The 27,102-nt window shown below is 40.3% G+C and overlaps 1 protein-coding gene across 14 annotated transcripts in view; it reads right to left on the bottom strand.

Annotated features, from left to right (window-relative positions):
- NCOA7 (nuclear receptor coactivator 7) overlaps positions 1-27,102 on the bottom strand; it is a 142,162-nt gene that overhangs the window by 27,025 nt on the left and 88,035 nt on the right. For 5 of the 14 annotated variants that reach the window (XM_042847982.2, XM_008176206.4, XM_008176212.4 and 2 more), the window contains 7 exons: positions 20,550-20,629; positions 19,456-19,563; positions 17,269-17,382; positions 16,742-16,867; positions 14,034-14,218; positions 10,639-11,684; positions 9,408-9,576 (listed from right to left, as the gene is read on the bottom strand). In XM_042847982.2, coding sequence (XP_042703916.2) covers positions 9,408-9,576; positions 10,639-11,684; positions 14,034-14,218; positions 16,742-16,867; positions 17,269-17,382; positions 19,456-19,563; positions 20,550-20,629 — 1,828 coding nt within the window. Of the gene's footprint in view, positions 1-9,407; positions 9,577-10,638; positions 11,685-14,033; positions 14,219-16,741; positions 16,868-17,268; positions 17,383-19,455; positions 19,564-20,549; positions 20,630-22,056; positions 22,860-27,102 lie in introns of those variants that run through there. The other 9 variants (XM_008176217.4, XM_065588526.1, XM_065588529.1 and 6 more) reach the window with 7 other exon arrangements.

Genomic DNA, 27,102 nt, shown 5'->3' with positions numbered 1-27,102 from the left:
ATTTTTATCACCTGAAATTTCACAGTTGCAGAGCTGTCAGACAATTATTGTCTGACAGATATTGAGATTAAAAACTTTCCAGTTTTATAGACAATTTGTGTATTAACAGTTAACATCACGTCAAAAATATACAAAGTAAATATCCTTAAAATCAATAAATACTTGTTTTTACTAATCTCTTGCTAATCCATTTGTAACAAGCCTAATTAAATAGTCTAAATCACTGTTTTTCCCCCAACACAGTCTTACTTTGCCTAGCTATAAATTTCAATCATCATCAAAAGGAAATATTTTTTCAATTTGTGTCTATGGTGAAATCAATTTTATCAACATTTACCAATACAAATCTAATCCATCCAAGCCTACCTAGAAGATTCTTTCTACAGTACAAATCATTTTAGGATTTATGATGTATGCATGACTGATCTTGAACGTTTTTATAAAACACCAAATAAGCATCATCATTCATTTCCTCCTAAAGCACAAACACTGCAATAAAACACTGGTGGTTGGGGTGGGTCAGTTGACGCAGGGGCTTAGGTTGCAGGGCTATAAAACTGCAGTGTAGATGTTTGGGTTCAGGCTGGAGCCTGGGCTCAGGGGTCCTCCCCCCTTGTGGGGTCTCAGAGCCAAGCCTTGAGACCCTGCGAGGGGGGAGGCTCCCAGAGCCTGGTCTCCAGCCTTAACTTCTACACTGCAGTTTTATAATCCCACTGCCTGAGCCAGCTGACCAGGATCAGCCAGGGGTGTTTAATTGCAGTGTAGACATTTTCTTAAGAGTCAAATTCTGCTGATGGCTACTCCAGTGTAAATCCGGAGTAACTCCATTTAAGACAATGGAATTACACTGGTCAGAATCTAGCCCTTAATCACTTAAATTATCAACCCCCAAATTCTAGACAGATTAAACACAAAATGCTAGTTGGGGATTAACCAAAAAATTATACCTACAAAAGGGACACCAATAGTTGGCTGCAAATGCTCTCCCAGATCTCAGCTACATCTTGGGCCACTGGCTCACTTTGGACCCAGAGATTTGGCTGCAACTCCCCACACCCCCAAGCAGAATGAGAGGTGGGGTTTTTGCTACATCACAGACACTTCCTTTCCCTATCTCAAGAGGGGGAACAAGAGAGGAGTAAGCTTGTTCCCCCTGTCAGCATAGACACCAGCTGCACAAATCCATGTTCCACTGGAGGACCTTCTGTTTTTACTGAATTTAAGTTCTCATTTTAAAATTTTGTAAAAAGTGACTATGGTTGCAAAGAACAACATTCCAAAGGCAAGGCCAAATCCAAGTCCAAGTCTGTGGACAGCCTGTAACAGTAGCCCAGAGAGGTTTGCAATGCATTGGGGCAGGTAAGTAGGGTGTGTGTGGAGGGGAGTTTCACTCTGAAGTTTAATGGCAATTTAAAATGTCCATTATTAACTATTTCACTGCTCATCACCGTAGCAGAACTATTTAGCTAATGTGCTTCTCCAAAGTGGTTGGGTAACAGAAATTAGAGATGCAAAAAGGGGGTGGGAAATAAAAGTTATGTGCACTACACAGGCTGGGCAAATCGGGGGCTGATCAACCGTAATCAGCTAGGGGAGCTTATGGAAGGCTTATTCTCTAGCTATTGAGGACTCTACTCTCTGAAAATCTGAAGACACTTGACTAACTCAAACAGCTAACAAAATCTGCATGCTTATAAAAATATCAAGCTGTGGAGAGGAGCTTGTGGCTGTCATAATGGTGGAGGAGATAAGGCTTTTATTTCTAGTTGCAAGATTTTTTCCCATGGACAACTTCAGCAGAATGATCTTTCCCACTTCCTGACTTGCTCAAGAAATAGGAATGTGACAATGATCCCTATGCTGAATGGATCAGAAAGTTTTCACATTCATTTGATCAACATTTTTAAAATTTCTAAAGGGACAACAAAATGTCCAAGTTGCTTACAGACTCATTTTTAGCTTAACCTGTAGAAAACAGTCACAGTTGAGCTAGACATGTCTGATGTGCAATACTCTGATCCAAAGTTTGGGAAGCTAGCTAAATTTCTAACAATCCCTGTGAAGGAACTGATATGCAGAGAGCTACTGTTGTGAAAGCATGTTTGAAAGTATTTATGTTTGTGGAAAAAAACAAAAAATTCTGTGACAGAGCTAAACAAATTCACACATTGTAGACCCAAACCAGATTCTATAATGTATGTGACAACCTCAAAAACAAAGCCAGACAAGAGGAAGGACTGAGAGAACCAGTATGAGCCATTAATACCGGTTTCTTAAAACATTATACTGTGCATGTACTGAAAAACTACTATGTATGCTTACAGCACTGTCTACTTATAAAAGTGTGTGGTTAGCATTCGCTCAAATCCCATGTACATTTAATGTAAATTAGGTGCAACCCTTGTACTAATGGTAAGGTGTGCAACCCACGGTGCAAGAAAAGTTTTGCATCACTGACCTATTTAAGAGGCAGGCAACTTTGGAGAGGTTTTTTATTTTTTTAAATTATTATTTTGACTAAGGCCAGTTTTACTGCCTAATTCAGTACAAGGCTGCACCTAATTTACTGCCTAATTCAGTCATCTGCTTTTCAAAGCAAGGTCCTTGTATTAGGCGGTCACTACAAGAAAAGGTCAGTTGTTCAAAGGATGAAATGATGTACCTTTTGAAGGTAACTGAAGAAATGATATACAACACATCACCTCTGCTTCAGTGCATTATAAATGTCAAAATGGAGGAATTCCCAGTCCTTACTTTCTAAAAATTATACTGTAACTGACAATTTCCTAATTCAAAAAGTGTGGCATCCAACATGGGGAAATCCTATCGTAGACCAAATTTTGCAGATAAAGAGGACATGATCACAGAACTAAAAGTTAAGGGTTGCCTAGATGCATGCAACTGTGACTGGATTACATTTGTTATGTGCACAGAGAAAGTCCCAACCAGTAATATATATACTTAGTGCTTTACAAGGGCCATTTCACAAAGATGAAAATTATAAATCAGATCAGCTAGGAGAAAGAACAGAAAAATGTTAGTGATAATTGGGAACTGTTCAAGAATGTTTTACTAGATGGGCCAAAAGCAAAAAACCTGAGAAAGAAGGCTATGCTGGTTAAACAAAAAAACCAAACCAACCCCCCTAACCCATACCCTTGCTTAGAGGGGAACTGAACTCAGCAATAAAACTAAATAATATATAACAAATGGAAAAAAAGGGAAACTGATAGCAGTGAATATACATTAGAGGTGAGAAACTGTAGGAAATTGATAGGGAAGCAAAAGGACACAAGACAAAATCCATGGCCAGCAGAGTTAAGTACAATAAGGAGAGGTATTTTAAAAGTATACAGAAACGAAAGGAATCCTTACAATGGTACTGGTCCATTATGTAGAACTGTCACTAATAATGCAGCAAAAGTATTCAAAAATATTTGTGTTCTGTATTTGGGAAAAAAGCTAAATGTTTTCATATCATATGAGGGTGATTAAATAACTCTACATAAGTAACTTAAGGGCATGTTACACAGTAGCTACTGAAGTTAGACATCTTTAAATCAAGAGGTCCAGATAACTTGCATCCAAGAGTTTTAAAAGAGCTGCCTGAGTAGTCTTCTACTTTTAAAAAGGTCTTGGAACACTGGGGAAGTTCCAGAAAACTGGAAGAAAAGCTTATGTTGTGCCAATATTTAAAAGGGGGGAAACAGGACAACCCACGTAATATCCCTGACTTCAATCCTGGGAAAAATAATGGAATGGCTGATATGGGACTCGATTAATAAAGGAGGGTAATTTAATTAATGCGGATCAGCATAGGTTTATAGATAAATTCAGACAAGAAATAAGTTAAAAAATATAAAATAAATAACAGTGATGATAATCAATCATTGGAAGGACTTTCCAAGGGTTGTGGTGGATTCTCCATTATTGGAAATTTTAAAATCAAGATTGGATGTTTTCCTTGAAGATATTCTCCAGTTCAAACACGAGTTCATTCAGGGAAGTCTCATGGCTTGTGTTATATAGGAAGTCAGGTTAGACTAGCACAGTGGTCCTTTCTGGCTTTAGAATCTATAAAGGGTATATGAAAGTGAACATCCAAGGCACCCACTGGCTGCATAACTAGAACACATTGCAAACCTATTGTATCTTACCTATCTGGAGTTCCAAAGGGCACTGGACATCAGTGCTGGGATCACCCAAGGAGTCCAATCCTGAACTTTATCTAGTCTGCTCCATTAATCATATGAACAATAGGAAAGGGAGGGAAATTTTGGGTCAGCCTCTCCAGATGGCCCTAGCACTAATGTCCAGAGTCATGTCAAAATCCAAACGGATCCCTGTCACACCACCCACGATGTACAGTTCTGGTATATTTGACATAGGACCATGTTATGATTCTAGACCTTTGCTAGTTAGAATGGAATTCAACTTGCAAGAAATTTCTTGCAAGAGATCCAACTTTAATAACCACTAATCTCCTCTCAACTGACAGAATGTCAGTTTGTTTACAGCCAGGGTTCCCTGGAACAAAAGACAAACCAGCCAGAATCTCATCTTTTAAAATAACTGTGTTGGAAACAGAAATTGCCCATATTCATCGAGCACCAAAACCCTACCACCTTTCTTTCCTGAAGCTACTGTCTGCACCAAACATAATAAGTGAGTGCCAATGAGAGCGAGCCTGATTCCTGGATGCGGATACCAAGGCAAAAAATAAATCCATACATTTGCCTGATGAAAAGCTACTGCAGGTAGTTAACAAGGTTTACTTTTTAATATGGACACTACTCTGAATACTGTAGTAATTAGAAAAAAAATTAAAATAGCATGCACGTGTGTTTTGAATTTGTAAGTGTATATTTGGCAGTTCTGGATTCAAGCCTGATATGTGCACTTCAGTTCCTGCAAAGCAGAATTTAAAACAAAAATGAAGAAATTATTGAATAGTGTGTTTCACCTTGAATCATTTCATACTAGTCTTCCTTAATCTGTGCATCATTGTTTTTTCACCACTTTCCATACATACCTTAAACTAAAAAACATTCTACAGTTGTGTTTACTTTCCAGCACTAGATATTTTTCCTCTTAATGCCTTTAAAGAAATAATTTTAAGAGTAGCTCAACAAACAGTCTAATATCCTCAACAACAATTGAGAATCATTCAGAAATGGAATTCTACAGATTTACTTAGTTCCAGAGAAATATAAAACCATACAATACAAGCCCACTTATACTTACTCTCCAACGCTGTAAGCAACACCCATTGTCAGGTCTACCAGCAAGCGAATTAGTTACTCTCAGTCACTGTCCAAAAGCATTAGAGCTACTCTGCCAGTTAGCAGCGCAAGAAGTTCCCTTATGTAGTGCACCTTTTCCAGCTGAGACGTCTTTAATGATTACATCTTCCCAGTTACGTGCTAGAGACAAGGACTGCTGCGGTTTTGCAATCAAAAGAGCAGCCTTGGAGTCACCGATTAACTCAACTACATCATCAAGGATAATAGGGAGACATATTTTTGGGATTTTCTGTAACTTGTAAGTCATGTATTGCACGAGAAGGAATCCAGTAGAAGAATTAAGACAGAAGACAAGGTGGATACATGATGTGTTACAGTTTTGTGACCCCACAGGAAGCAAATACTGGGTTCTGCACATATTTTTTTTTTTAAAAGTTGTATTAAAAGCTATTAAAACAGTTAAAACTAAGGAATAAATTTTTTTGTGCCTCCACTACTGATGTTTCAGGTGGCTTACAGAAAACATTGAAAAACAGATCAATTCAGACAGGTAATACAATGGTATGATACCGAATTTAAAAATCATGAAGTAACTTTTTTCATGTGACTTTAGCACTCATGAAACGTACCAGACTGAAAGACCTGGGTGCCTGCACTATGAATGCACACAGCAAGTACTACACCAGGAGGGGCAGTTTAAGTTCTCACTATCTCTCCAGCACTGAAATGCAGTCACCTGTGGGCTAATTACAGCAGTGTTTTAACAGCATACAGCAACACTACATGAAAGTTTAGGATGGGGTGAACTCATCGAAGTTGAAACGTTGGGGGAATTTAACTAGACAGAATGACTGGGAGCATGGATCCTGATTTCACCACATTCTGGCTACATTTTTTTTTTTAAAGTCTTAATGAATAAAACAGATACACTAAGATGTCACACAGGTTACTACAGGGGTGGCCAACCTGTGGCTCCGGAGCCACATGCGGTTCTTCAGAAGTTAATATGCGACTCCTTGTATAGGCACCAACTCCGGGGTTGGAGCTACAGGTGCCAACTCTCTAATGTGCTGAGGGGTGCTCACTGCTCAACCCCTGGCTCTGCCATAGACCCTGCCACCACTACACCCCTTCCTGCTCCCTCCCCTGAGCCTGCCGTGCCCTCGCTCGTCCTCCCCAGAGCCTCCTGCACGCCTTGAAACAGCTGATTGGGAGGTGCAGGGAGGAAGGGGGAGGTGCTGCGGCAGGGCTGCCAGTGGTTGGGAGGCACTGGGAGAGTTGGGGGGGGGAAGCTGATGGGGGGCAGCTGATGTATTACTATGGCTCTTTGGCAATGTACCTTGGTAAATTCTGGCTCTCTCTCAGGCTCAGGTTGGCCACCCCTGGGTTACTATGACTGAGTTGCATGGGGGAGAATTTGGTTTCACTGGTGGCAGGTTGAGAGGGTTTATATGTGGCTATTGAGCCTATACAGGTTGGGGTTTTTTTTTGTACATTTGGAATGAATAATTTCATCAGCACCTGAAGTTTTATAACTAGACAATGCTTTTTTTGATCTATGGAAAGAAACAAAAACAGCCCTACATGATCTGCTGTTCACAGCTTTTCCCAGGGAATAGCACACTGAAACAGACCTGATTATGGACAGCAGTGAAAAACTTTCAAGGTTTTGAATAGCAGCTCTGAAAGTCACCAGTCTTGTTGATTTCACTGTGAGGCTCTTTGACAAAGTTAAGACCAGCAGCAGAGGTATTGGAGCTGTCAGCCTGCAGACTCAGTGGCAGCAGTTCACATTTAGAATGATTTCTTTGTAATCACAAGGGCTAGAAAATTAGTTTTAAAAAAAATAGCTTAAATTATACATGGCCACTTCACTCACCAGAAGAATTTTCTACTCCTCAATGAGAAGTAGGCAAGTTATTTTTCAAGCATGGCTAAGGTTAATATACATTTCAGATTTATCCTTGAGCACAGAATAAGCACCCAGAGAAAGACCTTTAGCATTTTTTATACAACAACATTAAATTAGATACACCACCTAAAAAGCAATACTGGCCTTGCACTAAGTTACAGTATCACTCAAACTCTGAAGTGCTGGCTCACATTTTAATCTAGAATTTTCTTAATCTACAATTTTGTGACCCCACTGGAAGCAAGTACTGGGTTCTGCACATAGCTTTTTATTCACTGGCTATCTTCAACTACAGCTCAAACCACTATAAATTTAACTACTACCAACATTCCAGCTGGATTAAACCTTTATCTCTGAGTCAGCAAGTTCCACACCACTGCTCTGCTTAACTAACTCCTTTCTAAAATGCACCCGGGGATCAGACATAGCTAATTTTATCTTTGTTTTTTGTATTCTGAAACTACTGGAAGATTAGGAAAATATGATTTTTAAAAACTGACTACAGCTTAAAACCCCTGACTGATATTTGCAACAGTGGGATAATTCTCTCTCCTTAATTTTTGGATCATCAATAGAACTAACTGAGGAGCTCTGCATATTATGTGAGTCCATTATAGCAATACAAATGCTGGAGGCGATGGGAGGAAGAGGGTAGGAAGTTTGTATGTCAAAAGTGGCAGCAGTTGGAAAAAAGCCCTCTCAAAACATAAGTCTGAAAAAGCCCTACCATTGCAAAGATCATTTAGCAATATGAAATGAGACTTTAGGTAATTGACTGCATTAAAGCCTTATTTCAACAAGTTTAATGAGCAAATACAGCCAGTTATGCTCTTTTGTCCATCCGTGAAAGCTAGATGTTACTGGTACAGTGAAATGCAGGTAAGCAGTTTTAGCAAACTGGTCCACATCTGCCAAAAAGGAGAAAAATCAAGAGCATGGCTTAACGGGTGATTTACTTTGAAAAATGACCTTTAAAATAATTGGCATTGCGGGGTTCTGGATTTATTGCTGCTCACTGACCTACTAGCAAACTAAGCTAACTTGCTGTGTAAGAAGATAATTTTGTGATGTGCCAACCCCACAAACTTAATCTGGGAAGGGGAGGGGGGAGGGGGGAGAACACAACCACACACACACACACACACACACACACACAGGCTTCCTTTTGGCCTGTACATCATTGTAGTGTTAGAGATCCTGCAAACCCAATTCTGCCCTAATTTACACCAAAGAAGCCCCATTGACTTCCATCCATACTCTGACAATTACATAACTTGTAACTGCTCAAATGGAATTGTCAGGCAGAGTTTGAAATTGGAACTTAAAAAATTCCACGTGTAAGCCTGAATAGATCCAGCTCACTCTCACATAATTGTGTTGGCTCCACGCTGCTAACAAAACTTCAGTACGACGACACTGGCACCTTCTAAAGCATTTGACAGACCATCAGTCTCCAAATACAAACTGGGAACAGATGTGAGTAAGAAGATGCCATTATTACATAACCGCATTGAAATGCAGACCTAAGTATTGTACTCTTGGGCTCTGAAGGAAGCAATATCCTTTGAAATGCCCACATTTGACAGAATTTCTCTACAGCAGCCACATGACTATCTTTACAAGCTACAAATTCCAATGGAATAAATATTTTAACAGGCTAGAAATTCAAGTGAATCATGATGCTCTAATGAAGTCTCCGGAACTTATTCTATGGCTCTTAGAATAAGTTTAAGCAAGAAATTATTTAACTACTATACACAATACATCCTTCCAGCAGAGTAAATTGTTCTTTTCACAGCGGTCTCCTTCAGTTCAGAATACAAGAAACAACGGCTCAGTGAAAAAGAAAAAGAAAAAAAATCTGTAATTCCTGTGCGCAGGAATCCAACCCTCCTTTGTTGAACATTATTTATTACAATTTATACTCTTCTAAACAATGGAAGCGGAAATAACTGAACTTCTTTGACAGTCACTCCTTCATCCCCACCTCCCAAACACCTCTCTGCTCACATGCTGCTAAGGAGGAGTAGGCTTTTCTTTGCGCTTCCAATCCCTCTTCACCCCATACACTTCCCCTGCATCCTCAAGAACACCACACAGACTCTTTACCTCCTAGCATTCCTGCTGCATTTGGGCTCTTGGACAAACTTTGGTGTGAGATACGGGGTGTCAGGATTTGCCCCTAAAATTGTTGCTGTGATTGATAATTAATGAAGAGACAAATGTGTTTTGTATCATGTACTGCAGCCTACCTTTCCCGAGGAACAGCAAACCAGTACTCCGGCTGCTTTCTCCTTTTACCATACTGCTGTGTCATGGTGGTGCTTTGAGTAACAAAGGACTTTCTCATGGGCTTGCCCACTTTGATACACAGGAACATTGGAGGGGTCTTGCTTTTCTCCTCTTTTGAAGGAAGCATATCTGAATCAGAAACAAAAGGAATGAATGGCTTCCAGTACAGTACTCGTAGCTTAGATACAGACACAAAGATCAATCTCCTTCTGGGAAGGAATATTCAATACACAGAGTTTACCACATTCACCCTGGGAAGGCCCAAAGGCCACCTTTTCCAAAGACAGATGCCCAGGAACTGTTAGTGGCACACAGACCTTTTCCAAAAGGGGAGATTTAAATCCCCTCACCCCACCGCCCGCCGACACAATTTGTGACCTAGACTATGATTCTCCTCTCACCTACTCTGGTGTAAATCAAGGATTTCTCCACTGAAGTAAATGGAGTTTGTTACCCTGGTTTTAAGGGAGAATCAAGCCCTTAGACTTGAAAAAAGAAACACCTCACACATGCTGTGTAAACTGGAGGTCAGTTTGGCTTGGGTTCAAGAGAATTCCACATTTTCCAACGTGCTGCTATATTTCATCTATATTCACATAATAGCAGAACAAACAGAATGGTGACTCAGCAAGACTGTGCTTATACTCCTGCTCAGCAGCACATCTTGGGTGGTCCAGCAGCACAAAAAGGACTAAGAAACAGTATAAACATGTGCACGCCTGCACACACACACACACACACACTCTAGAGTCATTATGTTGGTGTGTACCACTCTGGATTTTTACACGTTAGAAGTACATTGGCAGTCTTCAATGGAACTGCAGATCATGTCAATACATAGCAAAATAATAGGAAATCTTTCAGCCACTGTGTGTCACAGTCAACACTATACATCGATGACATTTTATTGCACTTATTGCTAAAATGTTACGAAAAATAGTTACTAAACATGGACAAGGCACACTAGCCATCTGTCAAACTCAGTAGCCCAAACTAATAGATGGGATCCTTTTTCTCCTACATTACTTCTGGATTGAGAATTTGTACGGTCAAGTTATCACCTGAAGATTTATATTGTAAAATACCAAACTACATTGAAAAGGAAATAAATAGGAAGATCATCCTAGTGAGCACTGAACTGATGCTGCCCAGCTCCCACAGTTAACAGAATAAGAACAGACAGAGACCTACCTTCAATTGGTACTTGAATTCTCTGTAACAACCACAGTCTGATTTCTGAATTATTGTCCAACTGTGTTTCTTGACACACCTTGTCCAGAGATGGTACTGATGAAGATTTCAAAGACTCTTTAAGATCCTTTTCCTCCACTGCAGCCAAACGGACTTCCAGTGAAGGCTCTTTCCTTTCAATGCAGCTTGAATCCCCACTTTTAACTGTAAGAAGTTTGTTAACTTGGAACTCTGAACAGCTAAGTGTGAGGTCTACGCCTGTTGCTTTATTGTTTTCACCATCACCGATTCCAGCCTTATGTAGCTTTTCAGAAGACTGTGACCCAGCTTTATCTTTACTGAGGTAAAACTCAATAAGTTTGTTTTTATCTAGCTCCTTTTGAGTGTCCAGTGTAGTCTCCATCTTACCTGTCGGGGAACTGGCACACTTGTTTACTTCTGGCATGACATCTTGCTTCTCACATGATTCTGAGTCTATATCAGCTTTGGGTTCAACATCATTCTTTGTGCCCAAGGAATCAAATGCCAGTAGGTCCTGGACTTCTGAAACAGATTTGGTTACTTGCGACCTGGATTTCCCCAACTCCTTGGGATCAAAAGAAAAACCTTCTGTTACTGCATCTTTTCTGTCTAATCTGGTACTTGTAAGAGATGCAGTCTCTTGGAGTTCAATGAAGTCATCATCTCCTCTTCCTATAAGGGAACGTTCTTTGGTTTTGGAGTCTGAAGCAGCTTTTTCCCCAGAAGGTTCCTTGGTATGTGCCCCTACAGCGGACCTTTCAGATGCTTCAGCGGAGGCCATGTCATTGGGAGGTTCCAATGACTTAGATTCCATTGAAACAGTGCTGTCAGAAGGCTTAAGAAGTTCAAAATCTGCAGATTTCTCCTTGTCCAAAGGCTTTATTGATTTGGAATCATCCCCATTTTGCTGCCTCTTCTCCTTGCTCAGGGACTTGAATTTGCTGAAAGGGTTGATATCTTTCTCAGAGGAAAGGTCTTCCCACTCTCCTGGCCTGTACAAAGGACAAAGATCCTTTGGAATGTCACTGTCAGGAAAAATGGTGGATGTATGTGGGATGTTAAAAACAAAATGGAAACGAAACAAAATGGCAAAGAAAACAACTTAAATATGTGAAAATGATTTTAAACAACAAAACCAAACCAAAAATGGCTTCCTTGAAAATAAAATGTAAGCCAGCTGAAATATATGGTATCAAAATGAAGAAACTGTGGGAAGTATAACTTTTAAAAGAGGAGTATATCTGCAGCGTATATCTTATGGGGGGAAGAAATGGTACATATGTAACTAACATGGTATGCGTCATCAGGTATTCAATAATACAAAAATAAGGCCAGCTAGTGTAAAATGGCATTGCTTTACTGAAGTCAAAGGACCTGCACTGATTTGCAGCAGCTAAGGATCTAGCCCCGTTTATTCTGTTACTTCTCATCCTTTATAAAAGAGGAGTGGTATGTCTGGGACAATGCTCCGGACTCTTGCAGCATTCCTGCTTCTTTAACTGGTAGAAGTTAATTATTGAAAGTACAGAAAACCACAGAGAGAACCTCTACATTTTTTAAGCACTTACACAACTTTAGAGCTGTAAATGCCCTAAAAAGCTTAAAGTTACTTGTTATTCCCCCAATGCTAAAATTGATCATTTGACCGCAGGATTTCCCTAAAAACTTTAGGGATGGGTGGGGCAACCCATCAAAGAGCCTGAAAGTAGGAAAATCTTGGCAATATATGGACATATAGCTCAAGATCTTAATTTACTTTGTTATTCACATAGGTCAAGTTTAAAGAGCCTGAGAACAGATAATGAAAGCTTATATATTTTCCCATGAAGATACTGGGATGCAAAGCTTGGTATAGAGGTCTAAACAGATAAGACAGGAATCCCTATGACTAAGGGTCAGATTATATTACAGATTCTGTGACATTCAGAGCCCTCCGTGACATTTTTCACCTCAGCCCTAGGGACCCAGAGACCCGAGCTGCAGTGGGCAGGCCCTGGAGCCCCAAGCCGCCCCATTATTTTTAGTAAAAGTCACTGACAGATTGAGGACTTCTGTGAATTTTTGTTTATTGCCTGAGACCCGTCAGTGATTTTTACTAAAAGTCATGGTGACAAAAATCTTAGCTTTACCTATGACTATACCACCACAATACATCTCTCCAGGGCTAGCTGCCTTTGTTCTGCATGGCTGAGATGTTATGACTAATTTTTTTTTTGTTGGGTAGGGGAGAAGAGGAAAGATGACACATTTACTTAAAACAGTGAAACCCTGTTATTCGCATTGAGAAGACAGGTTGTTTTCTAGAACAGACCTGTGGACAGTGCTCATCATCAAAGTATAATTGACAAAATGTAAGTGAAAATACCAGGTAAGAAAACACTGCTGTGTATTAGAAGTAATTAAATGGGTTACGATCTCTTATTCCTACATAAGAGGACTGATATTTTAGAGGTTTGTGGGAGGTAGGAATTTTCCTGCTGCTATGACCAGAAATGTTTAAAAATACTATTCCATTAACCAATATAGTTATAATAGCAACAGCAAGCAATTTGAACGAAAGCTAATCAGTAACATTCTGTAGTCACCTCCCGTCCATTAAAATTGTGGAACACTTTCTGGGGGGCCTCAATCAGTTGTAGAAACTAACCCGCAGGAATAAATATCACATAAACCTAAACATTACACATGGCGTGCCATCTTTCTCTCAGCCTTTGGACATTTTCACTGTCCTCTGTCTCTTAGGTTTTGATACCTACTACATGGGTCTCCTTTTCTGCTGTTGAAAAGTTTATTTTCCTTCATCTTTTATAGCAGTGGCTCTCAACCTTTCCAGACTACCGTACCCCTTTTAGGAGTCTGATTTGTCTTGCGTATCCCCAAGTTTCACCTCACTGGAAAAGTACTTGCTTACAAAATCAGACATAAAAATACAAACGTCACAGCACACTATTACTGAAAAACTGCTGACTTTCTCATTTTTACCATGGTATATAATTATTGTACTTACATTTCAGTGTAGAGTATATAGAGCAGTATAAACAAGTCATTGTCTGTATGAAATTTTAGTTTGTGCTGACTTCACTACTGTGTTTTATGTAGCCTGTTGTAAAAGTAGGCAAATATCTAGATGAGCTGATGTACCCCCGGAAGACATCTGGGTACCCCCAGGGGTATATCCCAGGGGTTGAGAACCACTGTTTAATAGGACATCACACCTTTCTGCCTTTCTCCACCTCTCTTTCCTTTAAGGCACTGTTAATTGTCTCTTCCCATGAACTTTATTACCACTCCCACCAAACCTCTCTTTTCTTGTTCTTGTTTTCCCCTCCCCTGCTGATAAGATGTAAACACAATCAGGAAAGAACACTCCTTACGATGGCAGGGCATCTTTAATCTTCATGTGAGAGATATCGTTGTAGAGGGCTATCGAGACAACCTCCTCCATAGGGCAGATGAGCCCATACTCTTCACAGCCATTCTCAATTACCAGAGGATCCGACTTATGTGGGTCAAACATGATGTTGTTTGGAGTCACTATCATGACACCCCCAACTACACCCTAATAATAAAAACAAATAAAGAGAGAGTTAGCACATCAAATCTAATCACTGACCAGAGGTCACTTTAATGAATAGCTCAGTGTCAACCTTTAAATTATTTGCCCAGTATAATACTCACTCTCATGTCTCTTTATACCCCTGTGGGGCAATATTTTCTAACAGAATGCTCTGGCTCCCAACTGCACTGGGTCAGGTATTATAAAGAAGGATAAATAAAAAGAGAACTCTTTGGAACATTCAAAATGCTTAGCTGACAAGGACAGGGTTATAAAGAGGATTCAAGGTACTTAACTTTCATCCCTGGCTGCTATAAACTAGAGCTGCAGCTTGTTAATTAACCAGAAGCAAGAAAAGATTTTTTTTTTTTTTTTTTTTTTTTAAAACCCACCAGCTACTTTTTATTTTGGCTACACCTGCATGGTAAATCTGTGCTAGCAGCCCTACCTCAACCTGCTGGCACAGATTTCCGCACACATGCAGGGCCTCCCGTTAATAGGGACATGGAGAGGTTGCTGTACGGACAGCAGATGAATCTAGAGTTCCACATCCCCTTTCTTGAGAGAGCTGTCTGGTACATAGAAAATCTTTTCTTGACCTATTTTATAGGGCTCCAACATGGTGATTCCATTCTCCACCCTCCAATGGCACTACTGGCCAAGCTCGCAATTTATACTGCTGTGAAAACAATTTTTAACTCTTGGAAATGACTAGCCCTGGGTTGGATGAATGACTGTCTCCCACAATCGGATATGGGGCTCATGGATGTGGCCTTTTAGTAGCCTACAATCATGACCAAAATTTTCAGTAATACTGCATTTGATCAGAAGTCATTTGACAGACAGTTGTCAGAAGGCCCAAATGACCACAAGATTAGCCTGCATAGCACTGCAAGCATCACAAAGGAAAAGGCTAGTCAACTAGCAAATCATGCCAGTGCAGGCTAGGAAGCCAGAGGAAGAGATACAAAACTAACAGATGGATACTAGGGAGCACATGTTGCCTTTTGTTTGTGGAGCAAAGGCAAGATATACTTTGCACATCCTTCTTCTGTGTGGTGTGTGTGTATGGCAGGAGGTTCTGCCATTCAGACTCACAGGTATCAAAGTCACTGTTCTCAATACAGACAGCAGAATGCCATATATATAGGCCAAGTTTTGTATTTGGGCCAAAGCAGAAACAGGAATCGATCAGACTCTGCTTTGCCAAGACCAAAGTCCACACTGGACTGCTGAGGTGTGAAGCTGTTTTTGGCTCCTAAAGCATACGTAGGCTTCAAAGAAACTGACAGTTATATATTTTGAAATGGAACCCAATATCAAAAGCTTTATACAAGAAAGCACTGTGATGTACATGATTCTGCACAAGACACACTAGTATTCTGCTACTTTCTACAAAAACTCCAAGTTGGTTAAATGCGTATTCCACATCTGTTCAGAAACAGAAAAAGCAAGAGCCCTGAATGTAAATCGTATACAAAACAATAGGACAAAAAGGGAAAAAAAGCTAAGTTGAAACAATTAGTATCTCAGGTGTTTCCTGTTGGCTCCAAAGAACATGAAAACTCAAGTGTATAAACATCTTTTATAGGAAACGTAAATGAGAAACAACAAGAGTAGATAAGAAAAATAAATAAGTGTAAGAAAACAGTTTTCAAACTTCAGGAGTAAGAGAACTAAGATCTGCCCTGATCTTGTGCATTTACCTCTTGAGAATGTTCAAAGCCAATTCAGGTCACACATATACAACAACAACAATTTGTCCATTTTATAAAGTGATCCTGTAATTTAATGGAACTTTGCAGTCTCTACTCAGGCATTTTGTACATTATGATTAATGGAACTATGAAGTGCAATACTCTCTGTACAGGTGTCTTCCTAGCAGATGGGTGGGGCCCCCAACATTTCTTAAAAGGAGACCTTTCTAATAAAAGGCTGTAAAGGAGAAGGAGATGGGTGGATAGAAAGAGCTATTCTTCCATCAAGCAGTCACTGTAATAGATAAATGGACATAAAGAGCAAATATGTCACTATAGTGTGGACAAGTATCAGAGGGGTAGCCGTGTTAGTCTGAATCTGTAAAAATTTCATTTGCAAATTTGACACCATCAGATCAGGATTAAACAAAGACTGTGAATGGCTATCCAACTACAGAAGCAGTTTCTCCTCCCTTGGTGTTCACACCTCAACTGCTAGCAGAGCACCTCACCCTCCCTGATTGAACTAACCTCGTTATCTCCATACTGATTTATACCTGCCTCTGGAAATTTCCATTACTTGCATCTGAAGAAGTGAGGTTCTTACCCACGAAAGCTTATGCTCCCAATACTTCTGTTAGTCTTAAAGGTGCCACAGGACCCTCTGTTGCTTCTTACTATAGTGTGGAGTAACAAATGGAATGTCCAGAGCACTTTCTTACATTATGCTTGGCTCCCAAACCCACTGTTGGTCTCTGACTTACACTAACAACAAAGTTCACTCTCTAAAAGGATCTCGAATCAGGCACAAGGCCCAAGCTCCACTTACCTTACCATCTGTGAAGTAACGGCAGTTCATTTTTAAAAATTTGACAACTATTGGTTCATCTTCCTCCGAGGTAGATGACAGAACTCTCTCAATTGGTTTGAAGGCCTTTCTTGCCAAGTCAGCATCCTTTAAAAAGCAAAAGCCTCAGTGCAAAACAACAGGACCACTTTCACCGACATTTTCCTTCTTAGATTTTGAAAAATTAAAGACCAAGGTGCATTAACAATTTTCCTTTTGGTTTAAAGGAAAAATACGGCCAGATTTATATTTCATACTCCACCCAGCATGTGTCCACGTTTTGTTTATAACATTATAAAAAACAAAAACAAACCAACAAACGTTTAATTGTGTAAACATCAGCACAGAAACATCTAAACTCCCAGGGACAACTGGCCCAAACCCATCAGCCAGTTTTAATGCCATTTTCTACAATGCCTCAATTGCAACCTCATCAAAAAATAACTATTTAATAGGATTTAAACCTGAGCTTCAAGAAACAGTGTTCTATAAATACAAGATTTACTTACAGGAAGTTTATCATATTCGGCATCTGATGATGAAGGAGAAACAGGAGCACCAGGACTGGAAGACGCTAACCTAGAAGCACTGGAATAGTGGTCAGTATCTGGGACATAGAGAACCTGCACAAAGATTACATTAAATATAAATAACTTATTTTAAAATAGTCACATATAGAAGAAAAAGAGAAACATGTGTAATATAAACACTATGGCCCTGATTCTGCAATGAGATCCATGCAGGAGTCCCAACAAAGAATCTGGTATTGGCCACACACATCTCACTGCAAAACACATTCTGGAATAAAAAGAACAGGAGTACTTGTGGCACCTTAGAGACTACCAAATTTATTTGAGCGTAAGCTTTCGTGGGCTACAGCACGAAGAAGTGAGCTGTAGCCCATGAAAGCTTATGCTGAAATAAATTTGTTAGTCTCTAAGGCGCCACAAGTACTCCTGTTCTTTTTGGGGAAGCAGACTAACGCCTGCTACTCTGAAACCTGACATTCTGGAATAACTCCTATCTCTAAAATCCTATTTGTCAGTCAGTGGGGTTCAATATGAATCTCACTGCAGGATCAGGGTCTATATTTTGTTTTTTGAGAAAGGCAGCAGCATACACCAGTATTGAAAGAATGATAACCTCCCTTACCTGTGTAAACTACAACCTAATTACAAGATTAACTAATACAGAAATCATCACAGTATAGTTTATACAAATTAATGCAGCAGATGCCTGTTATAAAGGCAAAAATTGGACCAAAAAAAAGAAGCCACTGGAGGAAGCAACAAATGTAAATTTTAGCGCTAGAAGTTACAGGAAATTATGTTTTGCAATAAGATGTCTCTTTTCCAAACCATATTTATGTCAGAGGGAAAAACTCTTCTGAATTAAAGAGAAAATATGTAATGGAACACTGTCAGGTACCTTGGAAACTTTTTATTTAAAAAAATAAATCTGTCAACAAAATTTTTTTTATTAAAAAAATTAAGCCAGATTTTATTTGGATTTTTACTCTTACAGACTTTCAAGCGTTTAGTAGCATAAGACCCTAAAAATAAAGCTGCACAGTCATTTGTCAATGTCAAAGCCCAAAGAAGTGCAGAAAGAAATACACTTCAATGGCCAAAAAGAAAAATTAAAACCACAGAACTTTTTAAACCCACAGTATCATTTACAAGTACAGACATTTAAAAAAAAAAAAAAAAAAAAATCACCACATATTTTTAAATAATAAAAACTTAAGGTGTCCCTGTACTTGAATTCACTCTGCTGCTGAGTGACCTTAGGCAAGTCACTTTACCTCTGTGCCTTGGTTTCCCCATCTATCAAATGGAGACAATGATACTTGCTTACTTTATAAGTTGCTTTGAGATCTACTAATGAAATGTACTTTATAAAAGCTAGATATTATCACTAGAGCTGGCCAAAACTCAGGATTTCTGGTTAGCGAGAAATTTCAGAATTTCGAGAAGGTTTTGTTCTGACTCAGAATGAAATCAAATTGTCAAGATTTCTTGCAAATCAGAAATTCTGGAAAAAACCTGTACCTGGTGTTCTCAAATCTAACTATGCTCCCAGGACAGCAGCTGCTCACTGACTAGAAGTAGTGGTGAAGCTGACAAGGATGTCAATTTCACTCAGCAGCTTCTGAGGGCTCCCAGAATCTAGGGTTCTTGGACAGACCTGCCATGAAGACTGCCTCTGGGACAAGGAGCCCAGGGTTTCTTAGGCCTTGGCTACGCTTGGGGATTCACAGCGAGGGAGCATGCTGCAAGCTACTCTCGCAGCGCTGTAAGTACTCCACCTCTCCGAGGGGAGTAGCTTGCAGCGCTGCGAGGGAGCATGCAGTGCTGCAGGCGCTGATTACACTGGCGCTTTACAGCGCTGCACGGGGGGGGGTTGGAGGCGGGGGCGTTTTCACACCCGTGAGCACAGCAAGTTGCAGCACTGTACAGCGCCAGTGTAGCCAAGGCCTTATTCCTGGGCCAGCTGGCTTCCTGATTCCCAAGTGGGCCTAGACCAATTCTTGCAACAATCTGAGCTAGACTCCATTTTGAGGTTTTATACTATTGCCCATCACTATCATATATGTCTGCCTTAACAGACTCATTAAGTTGGGGGAGAAAGAGGGGAGTCTTTAAATACATAGCAAAGAATCAGAATTTCTGAGTATTTAAAACTTAAAAAATTACCTGCCCTGGAACAATTGTGTGTGTGAACAGCCTATTGAGTTCCACAAGTCTGTTTGGAGTGATGTTAAATTTCAATGCTATGCTGTTTAGGGTGTCCTGACTTCCAGCCTGAAGAAAGAAAACTGGATGTTTAAGATACGGCAATAATCAAGTACAGGATCAGTATAACCGTTTATTTAAACTTTATTGGGTAAACCAGTTGCAGGGTATGGATACAGATTTTCTATCGGTCTACTTTTTGGGAGATGACAGAGTTAATTATAAGACAACATCTACTAAATTAGCAGCACTTTTCCCACTCTATAAAACAGAGAAAAGAGAACAGTTACAATCCTTCTCTCACTGCTTCATCAAACTTAGTTAAACTATGTATCATTTTAACTTAGCTCCTTCCAGTTATAACTGGTTAGGAGAGAGGAGGAGGGGGGCACATTACGCACACATTGTGTGTGTATATGTATGTGTATACATATATATAGAGAGAAAGAGAGAGAGAGAGAGAGAGATTCATTACTCTTTCACCCATTCTAGCAGTTAAGATTCAAGCCTATTCTCAGCAGGCCTGGTGGTAACACAGCATACTAGCACATGAGAGAGTCAGGTTAAGAGTTCCTTCCCTTCCTGAATCTGTAGGGAAAGGGGACATCACAATATGTCCCTGGCACCTTTCAGTAAGCTTTCTCCCAGTTCACAACTAATCACTTCTGATACAGAGGCAGTGTATCTCATTGGCATTCCAAAAGGAAACACTGGCATCTCATGACCAGGGTACAAACATTCCTGCTAGAGGGCCTAGGCAACACTTAATGGGACAGAACTATTTCTCAGAGGAAGAGGAGAGGTATTACATGGCCACACTATAGAAGTGGAAATACACAAAGACAGGCAGCTGGGAGACGGTGAGTGATGCCTAAGTTGGAGGATGGTTGTGGGGTTGAGACCAATTTCCCTTCCTACACATAGAATATTTGAAGGATATTTTTAAAAAGAATGAAAGGGTGTCTATATTAGTTTGGTTTCTTTCGATTCTCATTAACCTCGGCAACCTCATTTTAAACATTAACAAATGACCTAACTGTGCACCCAGTACTTACAGTATATTCTATAGTTCCAAGGGGTTTCTGAGTAACCATTTTCTTCTCTTTCTTTTCATTGGTTTTGTTTTGATTGTCATCTGAGGAACAAACAAGTCACTTAAATTAACCAAGTCTCAAACCTTTCACCTGTCAACATTTTTCAAGTGAGGATATTTATTGTACATGTGGGATATAACTGTGGTTTGATCACATACAACAGTGACACTGCAAAAAAGAGATACTGTAGTTGTCAAGCCCTGAAATGTTACCATATGGCCACCAAGACTAAATCAATACTGTACTAAGTTCTGATTAGAATTTTACAGCCTTTTAAGGTCAACTTACACTCTACTGCATCCCTGTAAAAAGTCTTTGTGGATTCTTCCCTTAGTTAAAGAAGAACAATTTACTTCTGGGGTAAAGCACAGGTTTGCACTACCCAACTGGGGTATCGTCTAGATAGAAAGAGCTAGCACATGGTCGTATTCAATAATTCTGCATCAGTAAGTTTATGAAAAATCAGATTCAAATGGAGACCTAACCAATAATACTTAATATTTTAAATACTATTTTCATCCTCAAAATATTTTAAGGCCCTTGTAGACACTTACATGAGTTAATGGAACTATTCAGAGGTGTGTGTGTGTGTGTGTGTGTGTGTGTGTGTGTGTGTGTGTGTGTGTAAAACTTTGCAGGATAGGAGCTTAATTCATTAGAATTCTCAACTTCAGGTACGGTAAGTATTATTATCCTTATTTTTTGCAGAGAGTTTAAGTAACATGCCCAAAATATGAGAGACACAACAGGTATCTGTCAGTCAGTTGCATGCCCACAGCTCTCACTGACTTCAAGGATTACTGAGTAAAGGTGCTGGAGGCTAAACTGCACGGAGTCCTACTGAAATCAATGGGACTCTGCCTAGGTTGATCCCTTTGGAGGACTGAAATCTGATTTTGAAAACAAGCATTTTTTTCTTAACTACATGGTTTATTTATTTGGAAAAATAAAGTAACTCCTCAATTACTTCGAAATAGTCATGCAAACACTGCAGCTACTTAAGAGATAAACCACCATTTACTAAATATATACAGCTAAATGAGTAGATAATTGTATTGATTGTAAAGGTACTGGCAGCAGCATGTCTTTTCTTGCTAATCTATACTCATGAGCAAGTGCTAAAACCAAAACATGGTAAACACAGCATGAATAAAGCGGCCTCTAAAAAACAAAAAAAAACTTAATGATCTGATGCAACTGGGAGTTTTGGATGTGAAGAAGCACGCCACATCATTGGGTATTAATTTTCAAATTGTGCCATTACTACAAAAAGTCTCTGTACGTGCTTAATGGAAACCAACACCATACGTTTAGGGGCAAAGGTACAATTATTTGCTATTAGAGAACAACTTCTAAAAGACACCCATTCACGTAAGATTTCAAATTGAGTCAGCCCCTTAACCTCCTCCCCCATATTCTAACAAGTAAAGTGACCAGCGGAAGGAAACAGGAATCAAAGACTGCATACCTAGCAAAAGGTAAGGCTGTCTGTAGTCAACACACCAGGAGAAATGCTTGTGAACGGAAAGACTGTGCATAACCTCTAGCAGGTTGTTCAAACTGCTGGGATCACAGGCCACAACTTCAGGTAAGGACTCACAGCTGTCTCCATTTGCCGAATTGTACCCAGAAGACAAAGTCTCATCGCTTTCAACACTGCTGCATTCTTGGGGAAATTTGCATGCAGCTCTTTTGTCTGTAGCAGCAGCAGCGGGAGAAGGGCAGATGTTGCAACATTCACCTGGATCGTGGAGACTACAACACTCCACTGCAAACATCTCCGGGCTGGGAATGAGGGCAAATTACCTAATCACACGCAATATGTCTGATAAGGAACGTGGTGGCTGATACCCCGCAAAGGAACGGTGACTTCTGGAAAGCACAGGGATCCTGCTGTTCTGTTGCTTGTCCGGCAATCTTCTAGAAAGGCCACGTCTCTCCCCTTTCCCCGCCTCCTCCTCCCAAGACAGCTCCCTTGGCTCCAGGCGGGACAGGCAGATCCAAGCAGAGCCTCTTGCTGCTCTGAGCTGTAGGGGTCTCTCCCTTGCAATGAAGCCTTTCCCGTACAGACTGAGGCCTCTCTCCAACAGTACGTGCTGCTTGTTGCTCGATGAACTAATGCCATGAAAAGAAGCTGCTGCCCACCTTCGTCCCTTCTCCGATCAGCTGGAGCAGCGCTGGCAGAGGGCAGGGCAACTGAGCTCTCCCAGTGCTCACTGGGGAGGGGGCTTGCTCTGCGCAGTCCAGTTTCAACCAGACTAGAGCAGGAGCAGAGCGAGTGCTGCCCGGCACGCACCGCCCCCAGCCCCAGGATTGCAGGCTGTCTGGAGCAAAGGTATAAGGGCCCTCCCTGGTCCTGCACATGCAGCACGTACAGACCCAAGCCCTGCGATAAAGCACAGGAAGGCGCAGGGTCAGTAGTGGGACAAGGAGCACGTTGTCTCCCTCCCCACTCAGGAGCCACCTGTGCAGGTAGTCTGACTTTTAACAACACTAGCAGCTGTTTTTACTAACCCACTAAAATAGATTCCAGTTCCTCCTTTGTGATCTAACTCCACGGAGAGGCCTGAACATTAAAAGTTTAAGCCTGTTTAACAATATCTTTTTCTTTAAGGTAATCAGTGGCAGATTTACTTGTTCCATCCTGCTTTGTGATTTGAAGAATAGGTAACCAAACACTGGGCTTCTGGTACTTTATATTGCTATTTTAGAGAGACTGAAATTTAACATCCTTGTGGGGGTGGGGGAGACCAAAGAAACCTAGCACAATAGCATTTAACTTCAAAAAGGGAAACTACAAAAATGAGCAGGCTAGTTAAACAAATTAAAAGAGAGTCATAAGAGTTAAATGCCTGCAAGCTACATGGAAACACTTTAAAAACACCATAAAATGTATCCTCCTTCCCTCCAAGTACCAAAAATGCATGGTAGCTTTGGTTGTGTGACTGCTAATGTATTTACTTAGTAGGGTTCCAAACAGCTGTCTGATGCAATAGAGAAAAGCGAGCTAGATGCCTTTTTTTAATTTAAAAAGCCTAAATAATGCAAACAGTAAGGAAGCTTTGCAAAAGTTCACAAAATCAGTTTGGGTTAAATATAAATTCTAATTGAGGCAAAAGAGTCAAAATTAATTATACCCACTTTTCACCAATAACTATTTTTCTTGCATCTAGCACCTTTGCCAACACATATGTACATCTTTCCAAGTGCAAGAGAAATAGCATACATGAGAATACAGACCTCATATAACATTTTTTTATTTTAAATAGGTTTTTAATTTGATCACCTTTATAGTCACCTTTCTTCTATAAGATGGAAATTTCCAAAGAGATAAGTTGCATGATTTATGACCCAGTACTTAAAATATAAAGATTGCCAAATAGCCTTGTTTGCAAGAAATGATGGGACGTATGTTATAAACTGTCTGAGTTTCTTCTTAATGTTGCTGGTGAATTCACATTAAGTGGCTGGTATGTTTTTGTTAGGACTTTTGTAATCAGCTGTTTTTACAGAATTTGAGGATACACTCCATAAGGTGATCATAGCATTTTAGGCCCGAAAGGGACTTTGAGAGGTCATCTAATCAGTCCCCTGCAGTCATGGCAGGACTAAGTATTATAACAGATACCTGTTGACTCTCTCATATTTTGGGCATGTTACTTAAACTCTGCAAAAAATAAGGATAATAATACTTGCCTGCCTACCTAACTCTGAAGTTCTAGGTCTTTGTTACCCAGGTAATTCCATGTTAACTTCCTCAAAAGTGGTCGTTTGTCTTTTTCATTTTGATATTTTCAGGGCATATGGCATAAAACACTGAATATTTTTTAAAAAGCTGCTGGTTTCAGCAGGACTTCCCAGAAAATGACATGAGCCCAGGATGACATAAAACAAATCTTATTGGGCCATATTATCAGAATTGAAGGTAGTTTTCACAACTGATGTGCCTGAAGACCCTCAGGGGAAGGTGCTGCAAAGTGTAGTTACCACCCATCAAAATCAAGGAGAAAGCTGAGACCATCACTTTTTGGAGACAAAAGAAGACTGATGTTTCAGAACCCCAGGACTAATTACCTCCAGGGAAGGAAATCATGACCTCAATAAACCGGCTACACCAGCCTTTGACCAGTCTCCCAGCAACTGAAAAGCCCTCTACTGTGAAGTACTGTGCCAGCTATAACATCATCTACTTCCTTGACTGCAGCTATAGCTCCTGACCCTTTTTTTTTTTCTGACTTTTTCCTTTTGTTTTCATTTTCTGGGAGACATCCCAACCTTTTTGTTAGTTTATGATGTGAAGGTATGGTTGTGTGCATGGATGTGTGTCTGAGTGCCTGTAAAACCCTCACAGGGAAGGTATCAGAAAGAAAGATTCCCTCCTCCCCCGGTTCAAAACAACACTAAATGCTATCTCTTAAAAGATCTTTAGTAATGTGTATTCCGTATTCCATGTAAGCATCCTAGGAAATTTAAGACTGTCAGCTGAAAATTAAGTAAAATTTGTCAAACTTCTGCTACCACAGTGTTCTGCTAAAAGTCGTAATCCTGGCTGGGCGATTGGAAGCAGGAGAGAAAGGGTTAACCACCAGATAAAAGTTTGGAAATCAGCTTAGACATTAAACAATAGTTTGGCTTGAATATTAAAATATCCAACCCCCTCCAAGCCCTGATTTGAGTAACAGCCACCACCTTAGATTGCCAGTAAGGACTGATTGTTTGTCAGCCCCAGGCACTGTTAACTTTTCTTGGGACACTTTGTGGAATCTACAGAACGATCTTCTTGGGATCTAGAGGAGAGGGATGCCATGAAAAAGAGAGCTATGACCAGGTTTTCTGAGTAGTAGGGGAGAGAGATAAACACAGCCATTCCCATCCAGGTATGGACTTGAGGGACACCATTCAGGTCATGGTCTGCCCTATTAACTAATAGATAGTAAATCTAAAACACAGAAAATACTATTAGTCATAGTTACACAAAGTAATAGACATATTTATTAGTCTTCAACTATGGTTGCCTGTCCATAGTATGTAATATGGAAATTTTTAAAAAATTGCTAGAGGAAAACCAGGATCCTTATTTCTGAAGAGTTCATTTGCTTCTGCTACTTATTCCCTACCTAAAATGACAATCCCTCAACTGTGATTTCATAATCAGTTTTGATGTCAGAAAAAGTATTAAGACATCAGGTATGGAATTAAATAACAGGAGCAGATGAACTCTTAAAGAAAGATTCAATTTTCATGCTACTATCCTTAATAATAAAATTGGGGGCGGGTAGAGAGAGAGCAAAGAATAGAAAGAAGAGTGAAGCTATATAGGCAAAACAGTCTCTAAACAGATTTTCAAAGTTTTCCACCAGGCATCAACAGGGCTGCAAGTACTATATCAGCATGGGGCAGGGATCTCTAGCAGGAGGGTCTCTGCCAATTGAAGTCACTAAAAACAGGATTGGGGACTTCAACGGCAGAGTCCAGGGAAGGGGTAGGGACGGTTTTATGGCCTGCAGCATGCAGGGGGTCAGACCAGATGATCATAATGGTCCCTTCTGACCTTAGAGTCTATGAGGTGTGATGGAATGGGTGTGGAATTCTTCCTTGTTGTGGTTGTCCTAGTGGAGATGATAGGGAAAGGGGCTTCATACATCTTCTCCCTTGCTTACCTGGGAAGGGGCTGGGCTAGCACAGCCAGAGGCACTGCAAACCCTAAAAAAGGCATGGCTGAGTGTGGTGGGGCCATGCTCATATCGCCCCTTGTACATCTGCTGGAGGTTGGTGCTGATGTGAGCCCACACTGCACCTCTTTAAAAAAAGGTGTGAAAACTGCTTCTTACCAAAGGCATGATCCATGCCTCAGCTTTCTGCAGGCAGAATGCCCCCAACTAATGCTGGCAGGGTGCCCTGCCGCATCTTCATCTATCATCTCAACTCTGGCTCTGAAAGCCACAAAAAAGGGCCCATATCTTTGTGCTGCTAAACATATTTCAAAAACAAATGTGAAATCTTTAGTCATATTTTCTTTGTTTGTGGCTATTTATTTTTACCCTGCAAATACAGTAACTACGTCTAGATAAAATCCTTAGAATAACCCCCCACCCACTTTTTGACAGGTTTTTGCCATTTAATTATTGCGCTTCCACGGGTGGAAAACATTGGCGTATAGGCATGAGCTATTGCTGTACCTTGTGTGCACGGTTTTTAAAAAAATTAACCTTTAAAACAAACTCAGGTTTTCAGATGAAAGAAATCCAACTAACCTAAATCCCAGGGGGACCTAACAGTGTCACTTTACTGTACTTGTAACCACACTTATCACACATTTAACTTCAGAGGTCACAGTGAACTCTACACAAAAATATTTGTATATATATGTTTATCATTCCCACCACCACCACCCTCATTTCTTCCTGAAGGAACCAAGGTTTTCTTCTCTGTGCCTGAATTAGGGACACTAATACTTGTCCTGTTTGCTCCAGCAGAGGTCCCAGGCACCTAGTAAATATCAGGTGGTGGAGTC

This window comes from Chrysemys picta, chromosome 3 (assembly GCF_011386835.1).
Source record: "Chrysemys picta bellii isolate R12L10 chromosome 3, ASM1138683v2, whole genome shotgun sequence".
NCBI classification, from domain to species: domain Eukaryota; kingdom Metazoa; phylum Chordata; order Testudines; family Emydidae; genus Chrysemys; species Chrysemys picta.
The sequence above is the reverse complement of the archived record's forward strand: the minus strand, read 5'-3'. Positions and strand labels throughout refer to the sequence as shown.